The sequence below is a fragment of the Oenanthe melanoleuca genome, chromosome 21, assembly GCF_029582105.1.
Source record: "Oenanthe melanoleuca isolate GR-GAL-2019-014 chromosome 21, OMel1.0, whole genome shotgun sequence".
NCBI lineage: Eukaryota > Metazoa > Chordata > Aves > Passeriformes > Muscicapidae > Oenanthe > Oenanthe melanoleuca.
In genome coordinates, this window is record NC_079354.1 from 4,392,363 (window position 1) to 4,410,746 (window position 18,384).

Genomic DNA, 18,384 nt, shown 5'->3' on the forward strand with positions numbered 1-18,384 from the left:
GGGAGAGGGAAAGGAATCACAGCCTGAACTTTCACCCAAATGCCCAAATTAAATCACAAGCCTTGCAAAGGTTTAGAGAGGTCTGGATATTTCTGGAATGTTCACCAGGCACTGAGGAAACTGAGGAAACACCAATTATTGCAGCAGGATTTATTGCTGCGTGTGGTTCCATAGGCCCAGATGCTGTCCAGTGAATGGGGTGAACTCCTTAAAATACCTAAAAATCAGGTATACTGCTCTATTATATAAGTACATGATTTTATACTATACAGGTGTAACTCCTTAAAATCCCTTAACACCTTAAAATCATCCCAAAACGTTGATCTTTTATCTGCACCCATTTCTAAACACTTGTGGTTGATGCTCAGCATCACCTGGCACAGCAGCACTCATTTCACAAGCTGCTCCCACAGCACATTTTCACTTGCTGCTGCCACCCCCCACCTGCAGCTCCACTTCCTTGCTGAAACACTCCAAAGTGCTCTGATACACCAAAAGTCCAAATAAAATGCTAGAGGTGCAAGCTCTGCCTCTTTTAGATGGGGATGTTTCTGCTCCCTGGGTTCAGCTGGGCTCAGCTGTTCCACCAGGATTTCACCAGAAGTCTCCACCAGGAATCTCCACCAGGATTCCACCAGGAGTCCCCACCAGGAATTTTCACCAGGAATCTCCACCAGGATTCTCCACCAGGATTCCACCAGGAGCCCCCACCAGGATTTCACCAGGAATCTCCACCAGGAATCTCCACCAGGAGCCCCCACCAGGATTTCACCAGGAATCTCCACTAGGATTCCATGAGAAATCTCCACCAGGATTTCCCCAGGAATCTCCACCAGAAATCTCCACCAGGAATCTCCAGCAGGATTCCCACCTGGGTGGTTCCCACCCAGCCAGAGGACACAAGGCACCAGCACAGCCCCAGCTACCACCAAAATCCCCGAGGCTGCACCGAATTCTCCCCCTGCAAAAACTTTTCAGTCCCTCCAAGGAGTGAAACACAATGAGCTGAGTTTGATGGATAAGGATTTCCCCCACTGAGCTGAGCAGGATGTGATTTAGCAGTAAAGTTTCCAAGTTGTCAAATAACCTTTTCCTTCATTACATGAAAGATGAAGGAAGCTAAAAGGTGTAAGCAGGAAAACAGAATCTGGTGTTTTATGGTGTTTAAGGGTGGGATTATCCAGTCCCACTAAAGCTGCCAGGAAATTCACTCCAACTACAGCTGACAACTCTCCCCTCCTTCAAGAGACAAATATTTATTCCTCCTCACAGCAATTCCTTTACACTATGGCTGTTGTCAGCTACAGGAGAATCATGAGTTTCCTGTTGGGATCTTTGACACCTGTCAAGTTCAATTCGAAAAATTTCCCCTCTTGCAGCATTAAAATCACACTCACAAGAAAAGTTTCGCTGCTCTGCTGCACCAAAACACTTTGGATGTAACTCAGTTTACAAAACTTGCTGTGAATCAATAAATTGGGTTTAAATTTGCCTTGTTAAGAGTTCTGAAGGAGCTGAGCCTGTCCCCCCTGCCCTGCTGAGGAAAGGAGTGGGGACACTGCTCTACTCTCTGCTCCAAGGCAGGAGGTTTATCCAGCTCCTCACACCACTCTTCTTTTCCAAACATTTGGCTGTGGTGGCTCCCCCTCCTCCCCTTCCCTTCCCCTTGCTCCAAGTTGAAGGCAGTTCAGCACTTACGGTCATTTACAGCTTACATCCCAGCAAATCCAGAAGGTGTCTGATGAAAAAGAGGGACTAGCCAAGCATCTTAATCCCCCTGTTCATTCATGCTCTCTGTAATGTTCTTTCAGGCCTCTGCTGAGAGACTAGGCTGAAATGAAGGCTGATAAATTAGTCTGGAGGGAAACAAGGCAGATTCTGCTTGTAAAAGGTCATTCCAACTTTGTTCTGGGTGAGGGTTTATCTTGACTGCAGCTGCGACAGACAATGGCCGGGGCCTAAACGGCAGAAATCCAAGCTCTGCTCACAAAATTACTGTGCTGATAAGGGAGAATGGGCTTCAGGGAGATCTAAATGGGAAAAGGGAGGTGGGGGATGAGGGTGAGACGTAGGTGTTGGGAGCAGGATTGAGCAGGGATGGCACAATGAGATGTGCGATTAAAGCAAAGGGAAGGAGCTGCCCGGGCAGAGCCAAAGGGAGGAAAACCCCTGTGTGTGCTGAGGGAGAGGTGCTACAGGGGCACAGAGGGGCTGCAGCTGGCCCAGACAGGCTGGAAAATGCCCCAAACACACAGGTGGCTCTGCAGGGTCAGGGCTGCTCCCCTCAGGGCCTGGGCATCGCTCCCAGGACACGCAGGGATTTATTTCCTCAGCAGCACCTGGCCAGGAGCAGCCAAAACAACCCAGCCAAGGAGAGTGCAGGAGCAGGGCAGGCCTGAGAGCACTCCTCAGTGGAAAACTGCTTTCTTTAATATTTTTTTTTTGTGCCTTTCTGGGCAAACAGAGTAAATGGTGGTGAGTTGTGAGGAGCCACCCTCCAGTCTGCAATTCTGAGCAGTCCCTGAGAGATGCCTGTCCTTCATGGAGCCTGCACATCCCCAGCAGTGCAGACACACCCAAGGGTCACTGTCAGCTCCCTGGAACTCGATTCCAGCCCCACTCAGGCTGAGACACCCTGCCTCCAGCCTGGGATCCAGCACAGGATGGGCATGGAGCTCCAGGATGAGCAGAGCTGGGATTGTCCAGCCTGGAGAACAGCAGGTGGCCTAACTGTGGCCTTGCAGCACCCTGGAGGGAGCTGACAAAAAAAGATGGATAAAAACAATTTACAAGGGCCTGGAGTGCCAGGACAAGGGGGATGGTTTCAAACTGAGAGAGAGAAGGGTTAGGTTAGAGATTAGGGAAAAAACCCTCCCTGTGAGGGTGGGGAAGCCCTGGTACAAGGTGCCAGAGAAGATTCCTGGATCCCTGGAAATGTCCAAGGCCAGGTTGGACATTGGGGAAAACCTGGGACAGTGGAAGGTGTCCCTGCTATGGCAGGGGGTGGAATGAGATGGGTTTTAATGTCCCTTCCAACCCTTCCCAGGATTCCATTATTTTTATTTTTTTTCTGTTTGCTTTGAGGAGGAAATCAGGAGAGCTGCACAACCCAGCCAAGGTGGAGATTTTACAGGGGTGACAACTGGAGAAAGGGAGCCCATGGCTGGGAATGGCCCTTCCAAAGACACCCCCATGCTCTGGAAACGCTCTTCCCCTCCTTGGCTGACCCCAGACCCTCCTCCTGCAGCCCTGGTTCTTCCATTCATGTTTCTAAAAATGACTCAAACTCGGCTTCACACCTTCCCTGGACAAGCAGCCCTTGTTCTGCAGAGCTCAGCTCTCTCAGAACCGGGCGGGCCCCAGTTTGCTCAGCCCCCAGAACTTTGCTGGGATGGAAAAAGGAATAATGAACACACAGAAAAAAAGGAATAATGAGCACACAGAAAGAGGGAAGGGTGAATAATTAAGAGCTGTGTTAGCAAGTGAAGAACCAAGCCCACTCCTTCAGAAAAAGTAATAGACCCAACCCTTCATTTCCATCCCTAAATACAAGAAAACTCCCTGGCATTTCCAGAGTGCCAAAATGTGTGAAGTCCTAAATCCCAAACAAAGTTAGTCCTGCTACATTTACCAGCTCTCCAGATCTGTGGTGCTGCTCTGTGTTTGCCATGGCAAGAGGAGGACGGTGCCAGATTATGCAGAGAATGTGATTTCACTCTTTAAAATTAATCACCACAACATTTTACTTGGGAAAATTCGCTGTTGGAACTCCTTGCATTGCACAGATCGAGGTGAAGAGATTGAATTTAGAACTTGCAGGCTTGAGGGTTGAGCAGGAGCTCAGCTGGGGTTTCCTGGATCCCTCATCACCCAAATCCCACAAGAACATCTCTGAGCAGGAGGAGCATGAGGCTGATCCCCAAAAAACCAACAGAGTGCCTCATACAGCAGCCTGAAAACCCCAAAATGAGCGATTTTGCCTCGCTCCCACCTTCCCAAGCTGCCTCTGAGACAGCCCATGTATATTTATGGTTTCCTTATTGATCATTTCCTTTACAAAAGCCCCACTGTATTCCAGCTCCAGCAGCCAGGATTTGCTGGGAGAGGACAAAACCCAGGTTGGGTTTCCCTGCAGGTTAAAATTCCAGAGGAAGAAGCAGTGCCCTGACTTGTGCAGGGCTTTTGACAATGGAAAAAAAAAAAAAAAAAAAAGCTATTTTTCAAACCACTGTGGTCACCACTGAGCTGTTCATGGGATTTTTATTCTTTCTCCTTTTTGAACGTGTGGCTGATAAAATATTGCTTCAGGAGCTGGTATTCAGGGATGGCTCTTGAAGACGAAAGGAAAATATTTATTTCCTTTTTCTGCTTGTGAATCAGAATGTTCTATTTAAAGAAAGTGCCCTCTGCCGGATTGCTCATGAGTTATTACCCCTTATGGAAATAAAGGAGAAATATCAGGAGGTATTCTTAGTCATTCCCTTCCCCTGTCTCTTCTTTTTTTTCCTTTAATTCCTTATATACCCATGTTTTAGTCAAGGCCTAAGATAGAGCAACTTATCTTGGCATTCTTGGGCCTAAAAATGGCTTTACTCTCTTAACCCTGGCACTGAAGCATTTGGGGAAATGTCAAAAAACTGGACAAATTTCAGTCATTTCACTTGGATGCCATAAGGTGCATTTTTCACTTTTATCCAGAATTTATTGAATTAAACCCCCCCAAAGGTGGAGCTGTTGACAATGAGGTTTCTCCTGATTCCATCATCCTCTCAATCCTTGTTCCTCCTGCCATGGTTTTAATTCCAGCCATAGGAAACAGCCCCACAATTGCCAGCACCTGGATCTGACCCTTCCCTTTCCTTGTGGTGGTCCCCTGACACCAGAACAAAGCCCAGAGCCTGCAGGGAAAATAAAAATTTTGTCCCAGAGGAGGATTTTTTGAGCATGTACAAAGCTGAGCAACCTCCTCGGCCCAAAAATCTCATTTAAAAAATTAAACATTTAAAATAATTAAAATTAATAAAATAAAAATTAAATCTCTAAAATATTTAGAGATCAGGAATTTATTTTTCTTCCCTGAGATTATTTTTTTTTTCACTTAAGTGCTGAGTTTTGGTCCAAAGCAAAAGTTTCTCTGCAGTTTTATATATCCATAAAAATTCTGGTAGAGGATGCTCTTAACAACTGTGAAGGGCAGTGGCAGGGTGCTGTGATATTCTGTTTTCTTCATGAACCAACAGATTATTTCATTTTCAGAGTGGGAAATGGGAGATGTTGGTTGTGCAGGTGGCACTCTCAGAATTCCTCAGAGATTTTCTGCAGGAGCAGAGCTGAGAGCTGGAAAACAACAATTCAGGAGCTCCTTATCCCTGAGGGAGAGAAGCTGCTGCAGGAACATCATTCCCCAGCAAAGGGAAGGGCAGGGGAGGGAAAATGAATGAATCAGGGAAGGAAAAGGAGCAGGAAATGTCATCACATCCTCACAGGGCCCAGCAAGAGACACCAGGAGCTTTGGGGATTTCTCTGCTCGGGAGAAATGACAAAACATGACAAAACCATCTCAGTTCAAGCTGTAAATACAGGTTCCTTCCTATTTTTATATTTTAAAGATAATTTAAAAATATATTTTAATTTTTGAAGGTATTTTTAATATTTAGATATTTTAAATATTTGACTATTTTTAATATTTATTGCATTCAAGGAAATGCAGTATGATTCTCCTCCCAGCTTTTAAGGCCAGGCATGTAAAGTAAATTTCCCTTGGCACTTTGGAGTATTTCTAGAAAGCAGAGAAAATAAAAAAGAATATTTTTCCTGCTAAAAGTTTAAATTTTGCAGGAATAGGGAGGTTGGACCTCTGTGAGTCAGTGACACTTTAAACTCTATTCAAAACCCAGCAGTTGTCCCTGGCCCAGACATGGAGCCAGGACTGTGCTGCATCCTCAGCTGCTGGCTCCTATTTCCCCCCAGTTATTTTATTGTTTATTTTATTTTATTATTTATTTTATTTTATTATTTATTTTATTTTATTATTTATTTTATTTTATTATTTTATTTTATTATTATTTATTTTATTACATTCCCTGTCTTCCATGGGATAGGCTCTACCTTCCCCCGCCAAGTAAGAAATGAAAGCACTTATTTATTTTTCCTATGTAAAGGAGCAGCCTGGCTCTGACACTTCAGCTGAGAGAAGTCTTTGTGCTTCAGCACATATATAGAATATAAATTAAAATATAGATTAAAACAAACTGCATTTATCAGTGGTGTTTACCCTGTGAAGCAAAACGAGCTGAAATCATGACTGCTTCCAGATCTCCTACCCAGGTGCTAAATCTCCCCCCAGGATGAGATTCTCATTCTTCTCTCAATTAGGAAAATTAACAGCGGCGTGATAAATACCATTATTTCTCCAAAGCGATCGAAATCATTCTGTAATTATTTTATTTTCGTTTTCCTCGGGTCCCAGAGGCCACGAAGCACAAGCACACTGTGATTTATTGGGGTGCTGGCAGTGCTGTGCTCGGTGTCAGCGGGCAGGGGGGACTGGGAGCAGCAGAAATGCAACCAGGTCACACTCAATAATCACAGGGCTCTTAGCTGGGGTCGTGTCTTTCAAGGCACACACACAAAAAAAAAAAAAAAAAAAAAATAAATAAATAAAATAAAGGTGAAATGGCACCATCAGCACAGCAGAGTCAGGGAATGAGGGAAAGCACCAACAGGTCCTGCACAGGAGCCACTGAATCACCCCTGGGAGGGGCTGGGGCCAGCACTGACACATCTGATTTATTTCTGTGAGATCAGCCTGAATCACTCGCTGCCATCCCGTGTCCAAAAAGCCCTTGAACGATAGGTGTGGCTTCATTCAGAGAGTATTTTTTAAAACATATCCCACAAAGCAAAGCAGGAGGGCAGATATGGGGCTGGGCTGCAGATAAGGACACGTGTTCAAAGCATCAGCAGCCAGCCCTCCCCTCTGCCTGCATGAAAAACCACCTACAATAAAGATAATTACGTGTCTTTTTTCAAGGTATGGCAGATCAAACACAGCATTCTGTATTCCCATGGATGTTCTGGGCTATTAATGAGTGAAGCTGGAAATTTCAGTAACACCAGGTTTGGGGTGAGGAGTTGAGATGGAAACAGGGCTGGCCCTGCCTCCAAACACAAACTGAATTTCCTGAGGACTTCAAGGTACAATTCACTGCTCTGTTTCATTTTCATTTTCACAAATCTGCCCTTACTGGACTTTGAAAAGAGAAAGCTCTTTCTGCAGTGGTAATGCTTGGGCAGAAGAGAAAAATCCATTCTCACATCAAATAACACATTTTCCACCCCCCAAAATGGTTTGGTTTTTTTTTTTTTTTTTTAAATGCAGAAATCAGAAGAAACAGACATTAATTATGAACCATGTCCTGAATGACAACAAAAATCAGCATTTTCTAGCAGAACTGAGATGTGCTGAGGAATGGCCACTTTCCAGCCAATTCCACTCCCAGTGAGCTCCCAGTTTAGTCAAAGCCTGACAATAAATTTCCTGTGATGAAGGGCAAGAAGTTTTTCTGCCAAAGGCAGAAGCACTGTTCAAATTAAGGAGCTGATGACTCCTAAAAACAAACAAACACAAAGACCAGGTTCTCAGAGTTTGGGGACTGAGGTGTGCACAAAAGTGGGATTATCAAGATTATAAACTACAGGAAATGAACTGAGAAATATGAATAGAGAAGTGGATGGGTGTGAAGAACAGATACCATTCCTGAAATAAATTCCTAATATGAAAGGCAATTCAAATGGAATAATTCTAATTTGCCATAACAAGGAGTTGTGTGGAAGTCTTACATCAGCATTCAATCCACAAGTCACTGCATCACAAAACTACAAATTCCAGAGAAATACTGATCAAAAAAACAATGTTAGACTGCAGAAGGAACATTCCTTGTGATCCTACAAATCTCTGATTTGCTGAACTTATCACCACTGAAAGAAACAGCACATGGAAGCAAAAGCCAGCAAGTTACTGGGTGACAAAAATTTCCTCCACTTTCCCTTTTTTTCCCACTCATTTCCTCAATTTTACAAGCAGAGGATGCAGACACATCCCAAGTTACCATTTCCCAAATTGCCATCAGGTAGAGCTGCCTAGAACATCTCAGGGCTTTTCCAACCTCCCACCCCAAGGGAAGGGCTCAGACACAGCACCTAGCAGACAGAATTCCATGAATTATTCCATGAATTCCTGCCCAGCACACGAAGGGATTTGGGGATGTTGCTCCCCAGTGAAATCCTGAAGGCACTGAATGGGAACAGATCCCTGAAATGTCCTTGAACACTCTGGGAAATTGGGAAAATTCAAGAGGTGCCTGCAAGGACCAGCAGAGAGTGTTTGGGGACACCTGAGGGAGGACAAAGCCCTTCCCTGGAGGGGTGAAATGTCCCTGCCACAGCAGGGGACAAAGAGCTCTGCTGGAATGGGAGAAGTGCCCCAGAGAGGAAAAGTTTAGTTTGCTCAATTACACTACAAAAACAAATTGTATCACAAAGTCAACGGGAATTGATAAATCCAGCTCCTATCAGAGCACTGGGGATGTGAGGAGCCTTTCTGAAAACCATGAGGGTAAATACCAACTTTTATCAGAATTATGAAACACAAGGACAACGTTTTGCCAAGGTCATAGGAAAAAAAAGGTTTGCACTGTTTGACTTCTGCCAGCCAATGAGGGTTGCACTTTGTCCCTAAAAATCAGCCTTAAAACAAAATAACCAACAAAAATCTAAATTGAAACAACAAATGCCACCTATCAATAATTGGGTCAGAAAAACAGGATTCATCTTTCACATTGCAGCCTACAAATAATTAATATGGCACATTCCTAGAGGAAAATTATCCTTATTTTCAGAGACACCTGGAAGTGATCAATACCTTCCTCAGGAATCTGGAGCTCCTCACACCTAGAGCCCCCTGAACCAGACCATCTACTGCCAGTAAAATAAAAGGGATTTTTCCCCCAGCCCCCTCAAATATCAAATATTCTGCCATGATATTCACAATAGAAACCAACACCAAGAGGAATTTCTGAGGAATGTCATTAGAAGGGAGAGAGGGGATCAAAACTCAGCTGAATTCCCTCATTTCCATGCACTAGGATAGAGGGAAAAGGAAACTCTCCACTCAGTCATTCAACCAAACTCTGATTTTAGCTCTTCAGACACTTCCTACCGCAGAGCAACAAAACACAATTGAGTTTCATTCTTAAAACAGGAGGTTTTTGCTGTTTCCTGCACTTCAGACCCATTGAAAAAGTAAACAAAACAAAAACATCTGGACCTACTTCTCTAGGCTTCACTGTGTCTCACTGCTCACTGATTTTTGACTTCACAATCAAGAGTGCAAATATAATCAGAGACAATTTAAACTGTTAGTGCTTCAGCCTGGTCTTTGTGACCTCTGTTTCTAAGAAAACAGGGTTCTGTCACTGCACTGGTGCCTTTTCCTGGGAAAACTTGACAGTTCCAGCCCTCAGCTGCTTCCCACCCTGTAAATCCTTCAGGAATTTGTGAACCAGTTCACCCCAGTAGTGGCTGATGGAGAAAATGGGAAAAGTCACTGCTTCACCCAGGGAAAAATGAGGGAAAATTCAGCTCCCACTTTTTTGGGATAGGCCTCACCTCTCCTACAGCAAAATCCTGCCAGGAAACCTCTCAGCCCCCCCTGCCCCAGACACAGCCTCGTGCTCAGGACAAGGGCCAGCAGCTCCCATGGGGATGGAATGCTGGGGTGGGCACTGGGATAGAGAGAAGGAATTATACATTGGGTAATGGACACTGGGATAGCACTGTGAGCACAGAGCAGAAATCCCAGATTTCTTCACTGTTAATTGGTATTTCAGGATAATTATGAATCTAGGTATTTTCTAATCAAGATTATAGGAGCAGAAGAGGGTAAGATGATTTCTGGGACAAGCCCAGAAAAGCAGGGAGGAGGATAAGATGGGAGCTGTGGGACAGAGCTTTTTCCTGCTGAAGGCTGGGTTTTGTCCAGCTCTTGGGGAAAAATGACTTTCACATTTCTCCATCTTTGCTGCAGCACAGGAACTCGAGAACACGGGGGCTGTTAATGGGTACATGCTATTTTCCCCTGCCCAGTTAATAATGCCTGCACTGCTGACACGGGCTGGGAGTCAAAGGTAACAGCCCCAACACCAAACATGATGCGATTAATCCCATTCCCTCCACGCGACAACTCCCGAACACAATTTGGAAATGACAAGCACTTGATGAAGTGACCCGACATCATTCAAAAGCAGACTCCAAAACGGTGCTCCAGCACTTTTTGTGGGCCAGGAACTGAACTTAAAAGGGATTTCTGCTGATTTTTTAAATCCTGCAGGTAATGGGGGTGGAAAGTTACTCGGGGAAACACGGCATCAGCAAAGTCACCACCTCTGTCCCCAGGCCACAGCTCCAGGCCAGCTCCACAAACACTCAGCAGAGAAGACAAAGGAATGTGGTGCCCACATTCCACACGCTTACCTCCCATCCAAAGTTTGTTTCCTTTAATGTGCTCCTCTGTACTGCCATATAGGGTCCAAATCTTTCCCCAACTTCAATCTTCTTTTTGGCCCAAATCCCTAGCCCTGCCCCTGGGATCGAAGATTCTCTGAGTTCAAAATCTGGTGGGATTGGAATGTCATCAGGAATGTAGACGGGAGCTTCATAGGGTGAGCCCTCCTTGGGAGTGAAGTCCTCACTGGTGGGGAAGGGTGACGGAGGTCCCACAGGGATGGGGGACATTATACTGTCCTCAGTTTCCTCCTCTGCGCTTTCTCCAGCAAGGAGATCGGGGTCGGTCTCGTACATATTATTTACAATCTCGCTGTCACCTAAAAGGGGAAACAGCAGAACAAAACACACTGAGATACTCACGTGAACATTGGTTAATCTCTGCCTGGGACAAAGCTTCGCACATTTCTAAAGGACAAAAACCTCCCTGCAGGAGCTGAGGTGAGGACACTGATCGTGGGGTGCTGCAGAAATGGGGGGAGCCTGCTCTGGTCTATGGGATCAGGGCTCCTCTGCTCTTTGCTCTTCAGTTTTGGAAAGAGGGAAGAAAACACAGAAGAGGTGGTTGAGCTTCTCTTTAGACACTTCTTGCTTTAACTGGCTCAGTGTATTTTGTAAAAGGGTAAAAAAAAAAAAAGAGCCAGAAATAAATTTGGGTAAAATCCAAGTTTGGTAAGGAGTGTTTGGTGTTTGGGGTTCCTGCTCAGTGTGTCCCACACCAGCAGCTGTGGCTGTGAGCTCCCAGCTCAGCCATGCACCCCTGCAGGTGTAACAGAGCATCCCTGCTCTGTGATCACCAGATCCTGGAGTGGTTTGGGTTGGAAGGGACATTAAAACCATCCAGTGCCACCCCTGCCATGACAGGGACACCTTCCACTATCCCAGGGTGTTCCCAGCCCTGTCCAGCCTGGCCTTGGACACTGCCAGGGATCCAGGGGCAGCCACAGCTGCTCTGGGCACCTCTGGCCATCCTCACAGGGAACAATTCCTTGCTAATCTCTAATCCAGCCCTACTCCCTGTCAGTTTGAAGCCAACTCCCCCGTGTCCTTGAGTGAAAACCCTGGACCCACAGAGGGCAATAAAGTTTGGGGGTTTTTCCAAGTGGAATCAATTTCTAAGCAAGGCCATTCACGTAGCGAAAACGGAGCTTCCTCATCCAAAAAGCAAAAAAGGGTGGTGGTGGGCGAACAGAACACGAAAAGGGAAAAGAAAAACACAGTTTGTCACCCAGCAGAAGTAGCTGGAGTGTTCTGGGAGTGTTCTGAGTATTCTGTCTCCCCAGCCATGAGGCAGCAGGGGCGTGCTGCAGCTCCCAGCGCGGTCACAAACCCAACAAGCGCCGCTTTGTGGGCGCTCCCGCGGGGCACAGCCCGTGCCTGACCCCTGATGTCACCGGGGGGGAGCAGCACCCCACCAAAATCACTCTTTTCACTGGCTCCCAGCTAGCTGCCATCAGGGAAGAATAGCTGGAAAAGCACGGCTCGACTTGAGGTATTTATAATTCATCTCTTCGCTAACCTCAGAATGCACCTTCTGTCTGCAAGACACATCTCCCCCTCTAGCTCTCTCTTTTTTTTTTTTTTTTATGCCTAATAAAGATTTTCCTGAGTTCATGCCTAAGAAACCTGGTGGCAGACTCGACTAAAGAGGAGGATTTTGATTCCTCTGCCAACATTTTTTCGCTCCAGCTTTTGGAGAACAGGGAGCTGCCTGCTGCAGTTGACATGGGTTTCCTCTGCTAGAAAGTGCAGCCCTCCCTACCCAAACATGTCACCAGAACCAAGCTTTCATGAACATGAGATACTCCATCACCCTGAAAATATTTGTGGTTGCAGTAAATGTTTTCTCACCCGGTATTAGCAAGTCAAATTATTTTCTGCTCTATGATTAGCCTCTTTTGCACTTAAGGAACAGGAATTCCAACTGAGTTGAAGAGCAAAACTGGGTTTATTGGAGCACGACCTGCGAAAATTTCCAGAGGGTATGAGTAAAGTATAAAGATACCTTACTACTGAACACTGTTAATTTAATTTCTTCTATGGGACAACCAGGGCAGTTCTGATTAAATTTTAATTAACAGTGAAGCTGATCCTTCATGTGACCTCATATTTCAAGAGGAATCATCAAAAGATAGATAAATGTGTCTTTTCAGTTTTTAAATGACCAGGGAGTGTCAACTGGCACGAAATAACAATTTCAGGTGATACCAGAGATTGCAGGAGCAGAATCCCAGCCAGGCAGATGTGGGAACGTTGGGTCCCTCAGCACAGCCCAACACTGAGATCAACAAATTGTACCAGCACCAACAGCCAGGGCTGCCAGGGAAATCTGAGCTGTGCCCAAACCTGGCCCCTTTTCTGTGCACTGCCAGGTGGATTTCACAGAATCCCAGAATCACTGAGGCTGGAAAAGACCTCCAGGGTCATCAAATCCAAGCTGTGACTGATTCCCACCTTGTCACCAACCCAGGGAACTGAGTGTCACCTCCAGCCCTTCCTTGGGCATCTCCAGGGATGGTGACACCAGCACCTCCCTGGGCAGCCCCTTCCAATCCCTGACCACCTTTTCCATGGGGAAATTCCTCCTGATGTCCAGCCTGAGCCTCCCCTGGCCCAGCCTGAGGCTGTTCCCTCTCCTCCTGTCCCTGGTCCCTGGAGCAGAGCCCAACCCCACTGCTGCACCCTCCTGCCAGGGAATTGTGGAGAAAAAAGGTCCCCCTTGAGCCTCCTTGTGAGGGAGCTGATCTTCTCCAGAGGTTGTGTTTGTTCCAGGAATTTGGGGCAAATCCAACAGCTGGAGTTCAGTTTTGATTATTCCACAGAATTTTTTGAGCCACTCCTCACCTACAGGGCTCCTGTCAGCTTTCCCCCAGACATTCCACAACTGGTTAAGTTAAAAAAATACATTAAAAAAAAAATAAAAAAGCAGAGAACATCTTGTTTTCCAGGAACAATCCCCAGCTCTCCTGAGCTGCCATGGACGTGGCCACTCCGTGGTGACAACAGTGACAACCACGCTGTCCCACGTCTGCCCCTCTGCAGTGTCTGCCTGGGTGAAAAGCAGCACAGAAATACAACTTGACCTTATTGTTATTGTCATGAAACTAAAATTAGTCCCCCCCAAAGCTCCCTGGTGCAATGACTCGCTAAAAAGGCTCATTGAAAGGTTGTTTCCACAGATAATCAGATATGGGCAGACGCTGAAAATCTGTGTGACACCAATGAGGGGCTGGCAACAATGGGAGGGATGGTTTAGTTGGTGGTAAGAGACCTCATGAATAATCTGTTTAGCAGCTGGAATGAAAGGAAAAGCAAGGCTGATGGTAAAGGAAATGGTGGTGGGCAAAATAATGTGTTTGATTTTGGGGTGGGTTTGTTGTGTTTGGCTTTTAATAGGTTTATTATTATTTTTATTATCAGTACTGTCATTATTCCTGTTTTAATTATTGTTGTTGTTGTTGTTGATATCTAATTCTGCTCTGAAACATCCAATTATCTGAAATAACCGAGCATTTTTTACACTCACAGATTGCAAAGAGCTGCTTTGACTTCTCTGGGAACATTTAAAGAACATCCCAAGAACTAATTTCTATTGGGCAGGCAGTGCCTGATCACCAGCACAATCTTGACTGGCCTGGATAATTCAACATTTGTGTGAAATCCAGATATTTTTATTTTCTAAGCAAGGAGGAGAATGACAGGCACTCAGTGAACTCACACTTTGCCTCAGAACCAAAGGCAATATCCAAGCAGAAGAGTAGAAAATACAAATATTCACAGAGGACTTGGACTTTGTAGCTAAGAATGGAACCACACAGGCACAGACCAACAGGTGCTTTTTCCTTAGGGATTAAGTGGGTGTGGGAAGGGTTTTTCCATCATTATCCAAACTTTGTGGCTCATTCCTAGCTCTGAGTTTAAAATCACATGTGAGTATTAAAACCTCAGTGCTGTCTAGAACTGCTTGTTAATTATAATGTATAATAAAATATAAGTTATAATCAGGAAATTATTCATTAGGCCAGGACTTCCCTGGCTCTATATATTTGGGGTGATCCCCAAACATCTTTTCCAGCCCAAAGAGGGACATCACCACCACCTGAGCTTCCTGCACTGGGTGATTTTCCTTTAGAAACTTTCCCCAGGGAGGAAAACAAACCAATCAAACCAGCCCAAACAATTCTTGATATAATGGCTGCTGAGGAAGAAGATGGGTAATATTTGAGCACTTTGAGCAGTATCTGGAGGGGCATTGGGCAACCTGGTCTAGTGGGAGCTGCTCATGGCAGAGGGGTTGGAATTGGGTAATTTTAAAGGTCACTCCAACCCAAGGCATTCTCTGACTCCATGATTCTTTATTTCACACATCCAGTAAACAAAATCTACATTTCTAGCACTTAGGATGATGGGATTCTGTCTCCATATCTGTGGACTCGGACCAAAAATAATTTTTCTGACCCCTTTGTAGGCCAGAGGAGCTGGACCAGATCATCAAATCACAGCCTTGCTCAAACAAGAAGGAAATATTCCCATTAATGATGTGCTTAAGTACTGCTGACAGGGGTCATCACCTCGGGGTGTTGTGCTGCTCACCTCACCTGAATTCAGGTGAGTTCTGAGGAATACCTGCCCTCCGTGCTGCCTTAATCCATCCCTCTGTGCCCTGCACAGGGCAGGAGCTGACAGCAGGCACAGCCCAGGGCTTGGCAGACCCACCCTGAATCCCCAAGGACCTGGGGAAGCCCGAGGAGCACCCACCCCAAAGTGCCTCCAGCACAGAATGATCCCAGTGGTCAGATTGCCACCTGATGGCCACAGCTGAAATACAATAGGAAATCCCAAATCCAAGCCCTGCTCTGCTGCATCTGCCTGGCAGGACCAGCCCAAAAATCCAGCTTTCCCTCAAGGTGGTGGGAGCTGTTGGTGTCAGTCAGTCCTGGCATTGCTGAGCACTGTGAGTCTCTAAATCCCACATGAAATGAGAATAAATGAGAATTCTCCCTAAACTTTCACCCTCCTCATGATACACACCTTCCTTCCCAGACTTTTCTCCCTGCTGGGTGCAAACCTGAGCCTGCAGGCAGGGAAATGCCTGAATTGCCGGGGGATCTCACTCCTGGGTGCTGCAAACACCAGCCAGGCTTTTCCTTAGCCCTGTGTGACAAGGGAAATGTGCCTTTGTGGGTTGGATTGTGCCACACCCTCTCTGGAAGTTTGTGTGAAATACTTCTGCCAGAAAAGAAGCAAATTAGTGACAAATGTCACGAGAGGAATTATTCCTCTTCCATTAAGGATGGGGCTGAAGCGTTAAATGCTGCAAGGTCATACAAAAATGTGTTTTCCCCCATCTATGGACAATATTGATGAGAATGCTGTAAGGAAAGGACAATAAACAATCAGTTTTTGAGATTCTCAAGCCCATCACCCAATTTCTTCATCCCATTCATTGCAAGAACCTTTCTCCTCCACCTCCATCCCAGCTGTACTGGGATCTACAACATTTGCTGGTGGATGCTGATCTGAAATCAACACATCCAGCACCCAAACCAGAGCCTGGCCATGAGGAACCCTCTGGGACCAAGTCCTCGGACTACAGAGGATGCTCTGACTGCTGCCAGAGGCAGAGGAAATTCTGCTTTAAATGACCATTGGGAAATGTCTTCTTAAATCTTCTGTTCCCTCACAAAACCCCTTCATTTTCACAAATTTAACAGTCAAAAAGAAACTTGGGCAATAAATATCCAGGCAGGGAAGTGGCCACGAGTGGGAAGTGGTTTTGCCCCTGTGCCACTGTGCCAAGGGAATGTCACAGGGGCTGTTTTTACTTTTGAGAAATGGTGCTGCTCACACAAACCTTTATTTAATTTTCCACTTCACTGGGCACTTCTGCTACAACTTGCTGTGGTTTTGCCAACTTTTCTGAATATATCTAGAGATACTCAGCTTGGAATTCCAGTATTCTTCCCTTTGGATTCCTCCTGAATCTTGGGCCTGTAACTCCACATGACACTGACACACCAAGCACCTCAGATTATTTCTCAGTGGAATAATCCTTTTTCTTCCTTAGATCATATCCAGAGCTTCTCACAGCTCCCTGACACTTGAGAACACCCAAAATGCTACAAGTAAAAGGAATTAGAGGCAATCAAAATGGCCATGGGTGAGATCTGGTCTTTCCTATTCTCTGTTCAAGCTGGGATGGTGGCACAGTTGTGACAGGGCTTTGTCCAGCTGACAAGTTAAATTCCACTAAATAGGTGTGCATGGAAAATTCAGACCCTGCCAACCTCAAATCACTGGATACTCATCAGATCTGAGCTGATCCCACAACAAACCCACCAGCCCAGTTCCAGCAGACACCCAAACTCCTCTCAGCCTGTTTCCCTTAAAACACTAATTCTACCTCTCTTCCACTCTACAAAGCACAGAATTTTGGCAATGCTCAAGGAAGCAGGAAGATGCTGGTGGGGTAAACAGGATTCTGGAGGTGAGTGGTCAGGAACCCATCCCTGAGGGACCCAGCTGCCCAAAATCTGCTGGCCAAGCTCCCTGTACCCCAGTGACAGCCCCAAACACTCCCTTTTGCCAGGCTGCACATGGACATTTTTATTTATAGCTGCCACTGAAATGAAATCTGAAGGAGCCACAAGTTTTAGCACATCCCTGTGTAAGATTTCAGACAGGAACAAGCTCTGAGCATTCCCAGCACAGAACCTGCCCCAGGTACTGCTGAGTCTGGCTCTGCTGCTGGAATTTAAGGACAAAATACACAGAACTGCCCTGGGTCTGGCTGATGCAGAACTGCTGCAGAACACATTAAAAACCCAATTTACTGCTGAAAAAACACTCAGAACTGCAGAGACAGTGAAGGATGAGGCAGGAGGAGGAGGCAGGATGAGTGAAAAGGAAGAAGGACTCCCATAAAAATTCAACCCTTGCAAACGCAGCCTTTTTCCCGTTTTTACTTTGCATATTCATTTTTCAAGTTTCCCATTTATGCCCTGCTTTGTCTTAGCTGGAGCTGCACCTCTCGAAGCAGCTTCAAGTCCTTTTATTAAAAAGAAACAGAAAACAGATCCGAAAGGAGCAGTGAGAGCAGATGAGGACTGAGCAGAGCTAATCGGGTGCATTTTTCAATAAACATTCTAAAAGCAGTTGCTGCAGAACTTGGCTGTGAGTAGAACAGGTATTAAGGATTTCAAGTGCCTTTGGTTTTAAGCAAAAAAAAAAAAAAAAAAAAAATTAAGTGTTTTCTTTTATTAAGGGATTTCTGCTGGCAGAAATGAAGAATAAAGCTCGAAACAGTATTTCAGTGTGTTCCTTAATACCCATTTTCCTCTAGTAAAACCAGCAGGGAAAGTGTCCAAATTACTCTGCTCTAAATGCCAGTATTATATTTCCAGTAAAAGTCTGGTTCAACCAAGCATCAAAAATATTTCCACATAAGATCCTTTTAGAATCAAACTCTGCAGAGAATGTTGTTGTTGTTCTTTGTTGTCCGAAACTTTGCTTCACCTGATCTCCCCAAATCCACAATTTTGTTTCGTATTTGAATTCAAGCTGGCATTTTTACAATTTGTGCTATGTCCAAATATTGATTTGATCCATATTTGGATGCAGTAGGTGAAGTTGGTTCTTTTAAGGAAAAAAAAAAAAAAAAACCAAAAACAAAACTGAAAAAGCTCTGCTATCTTATTATTAAAGGCACTGGAAAAACTATCAGCCTTTGGGATTTCTGTCTGTGAACTATTTACAAGATAAAAACTCCAGTGGAGTGTCACAAGATACGTACAGTGTATTACCAGAGTGGTAACAAACATT

The 18,384-nt window shown here is 45.3% G+C and overlaps 1 protein-coding gene across 4 annotated transcripts in view; it reads right to left on the bottom strand.

Moving 5' to 3' along the window:
* PRDM16 (PR/SET domain 16) overlaps positions 1–18,384 on the bottom strand; it is a 291,040-nt gene that overhangs the window by 175,522 nt on the left and 97,134 nt on the right. For 3 of the 4 annotated variants that reach the window (XM_056508027.1, XM_056508026.1, XM_056508028.1), the window contains exon 2: positions 10,534–10,883. The exons of the other annotated variant lie outside the window; for it this stretch is intronic. In XM_056508027.1, coding sequence (XP_056364002.1) covers positions 10,534–10,883 — 350 coding nt within the window. The remainder of the gene's footprint in view (positions 1–10,533; positions 10,884–18,384) is intronic. 4 annotated transcript variants of the gene reach the window in all.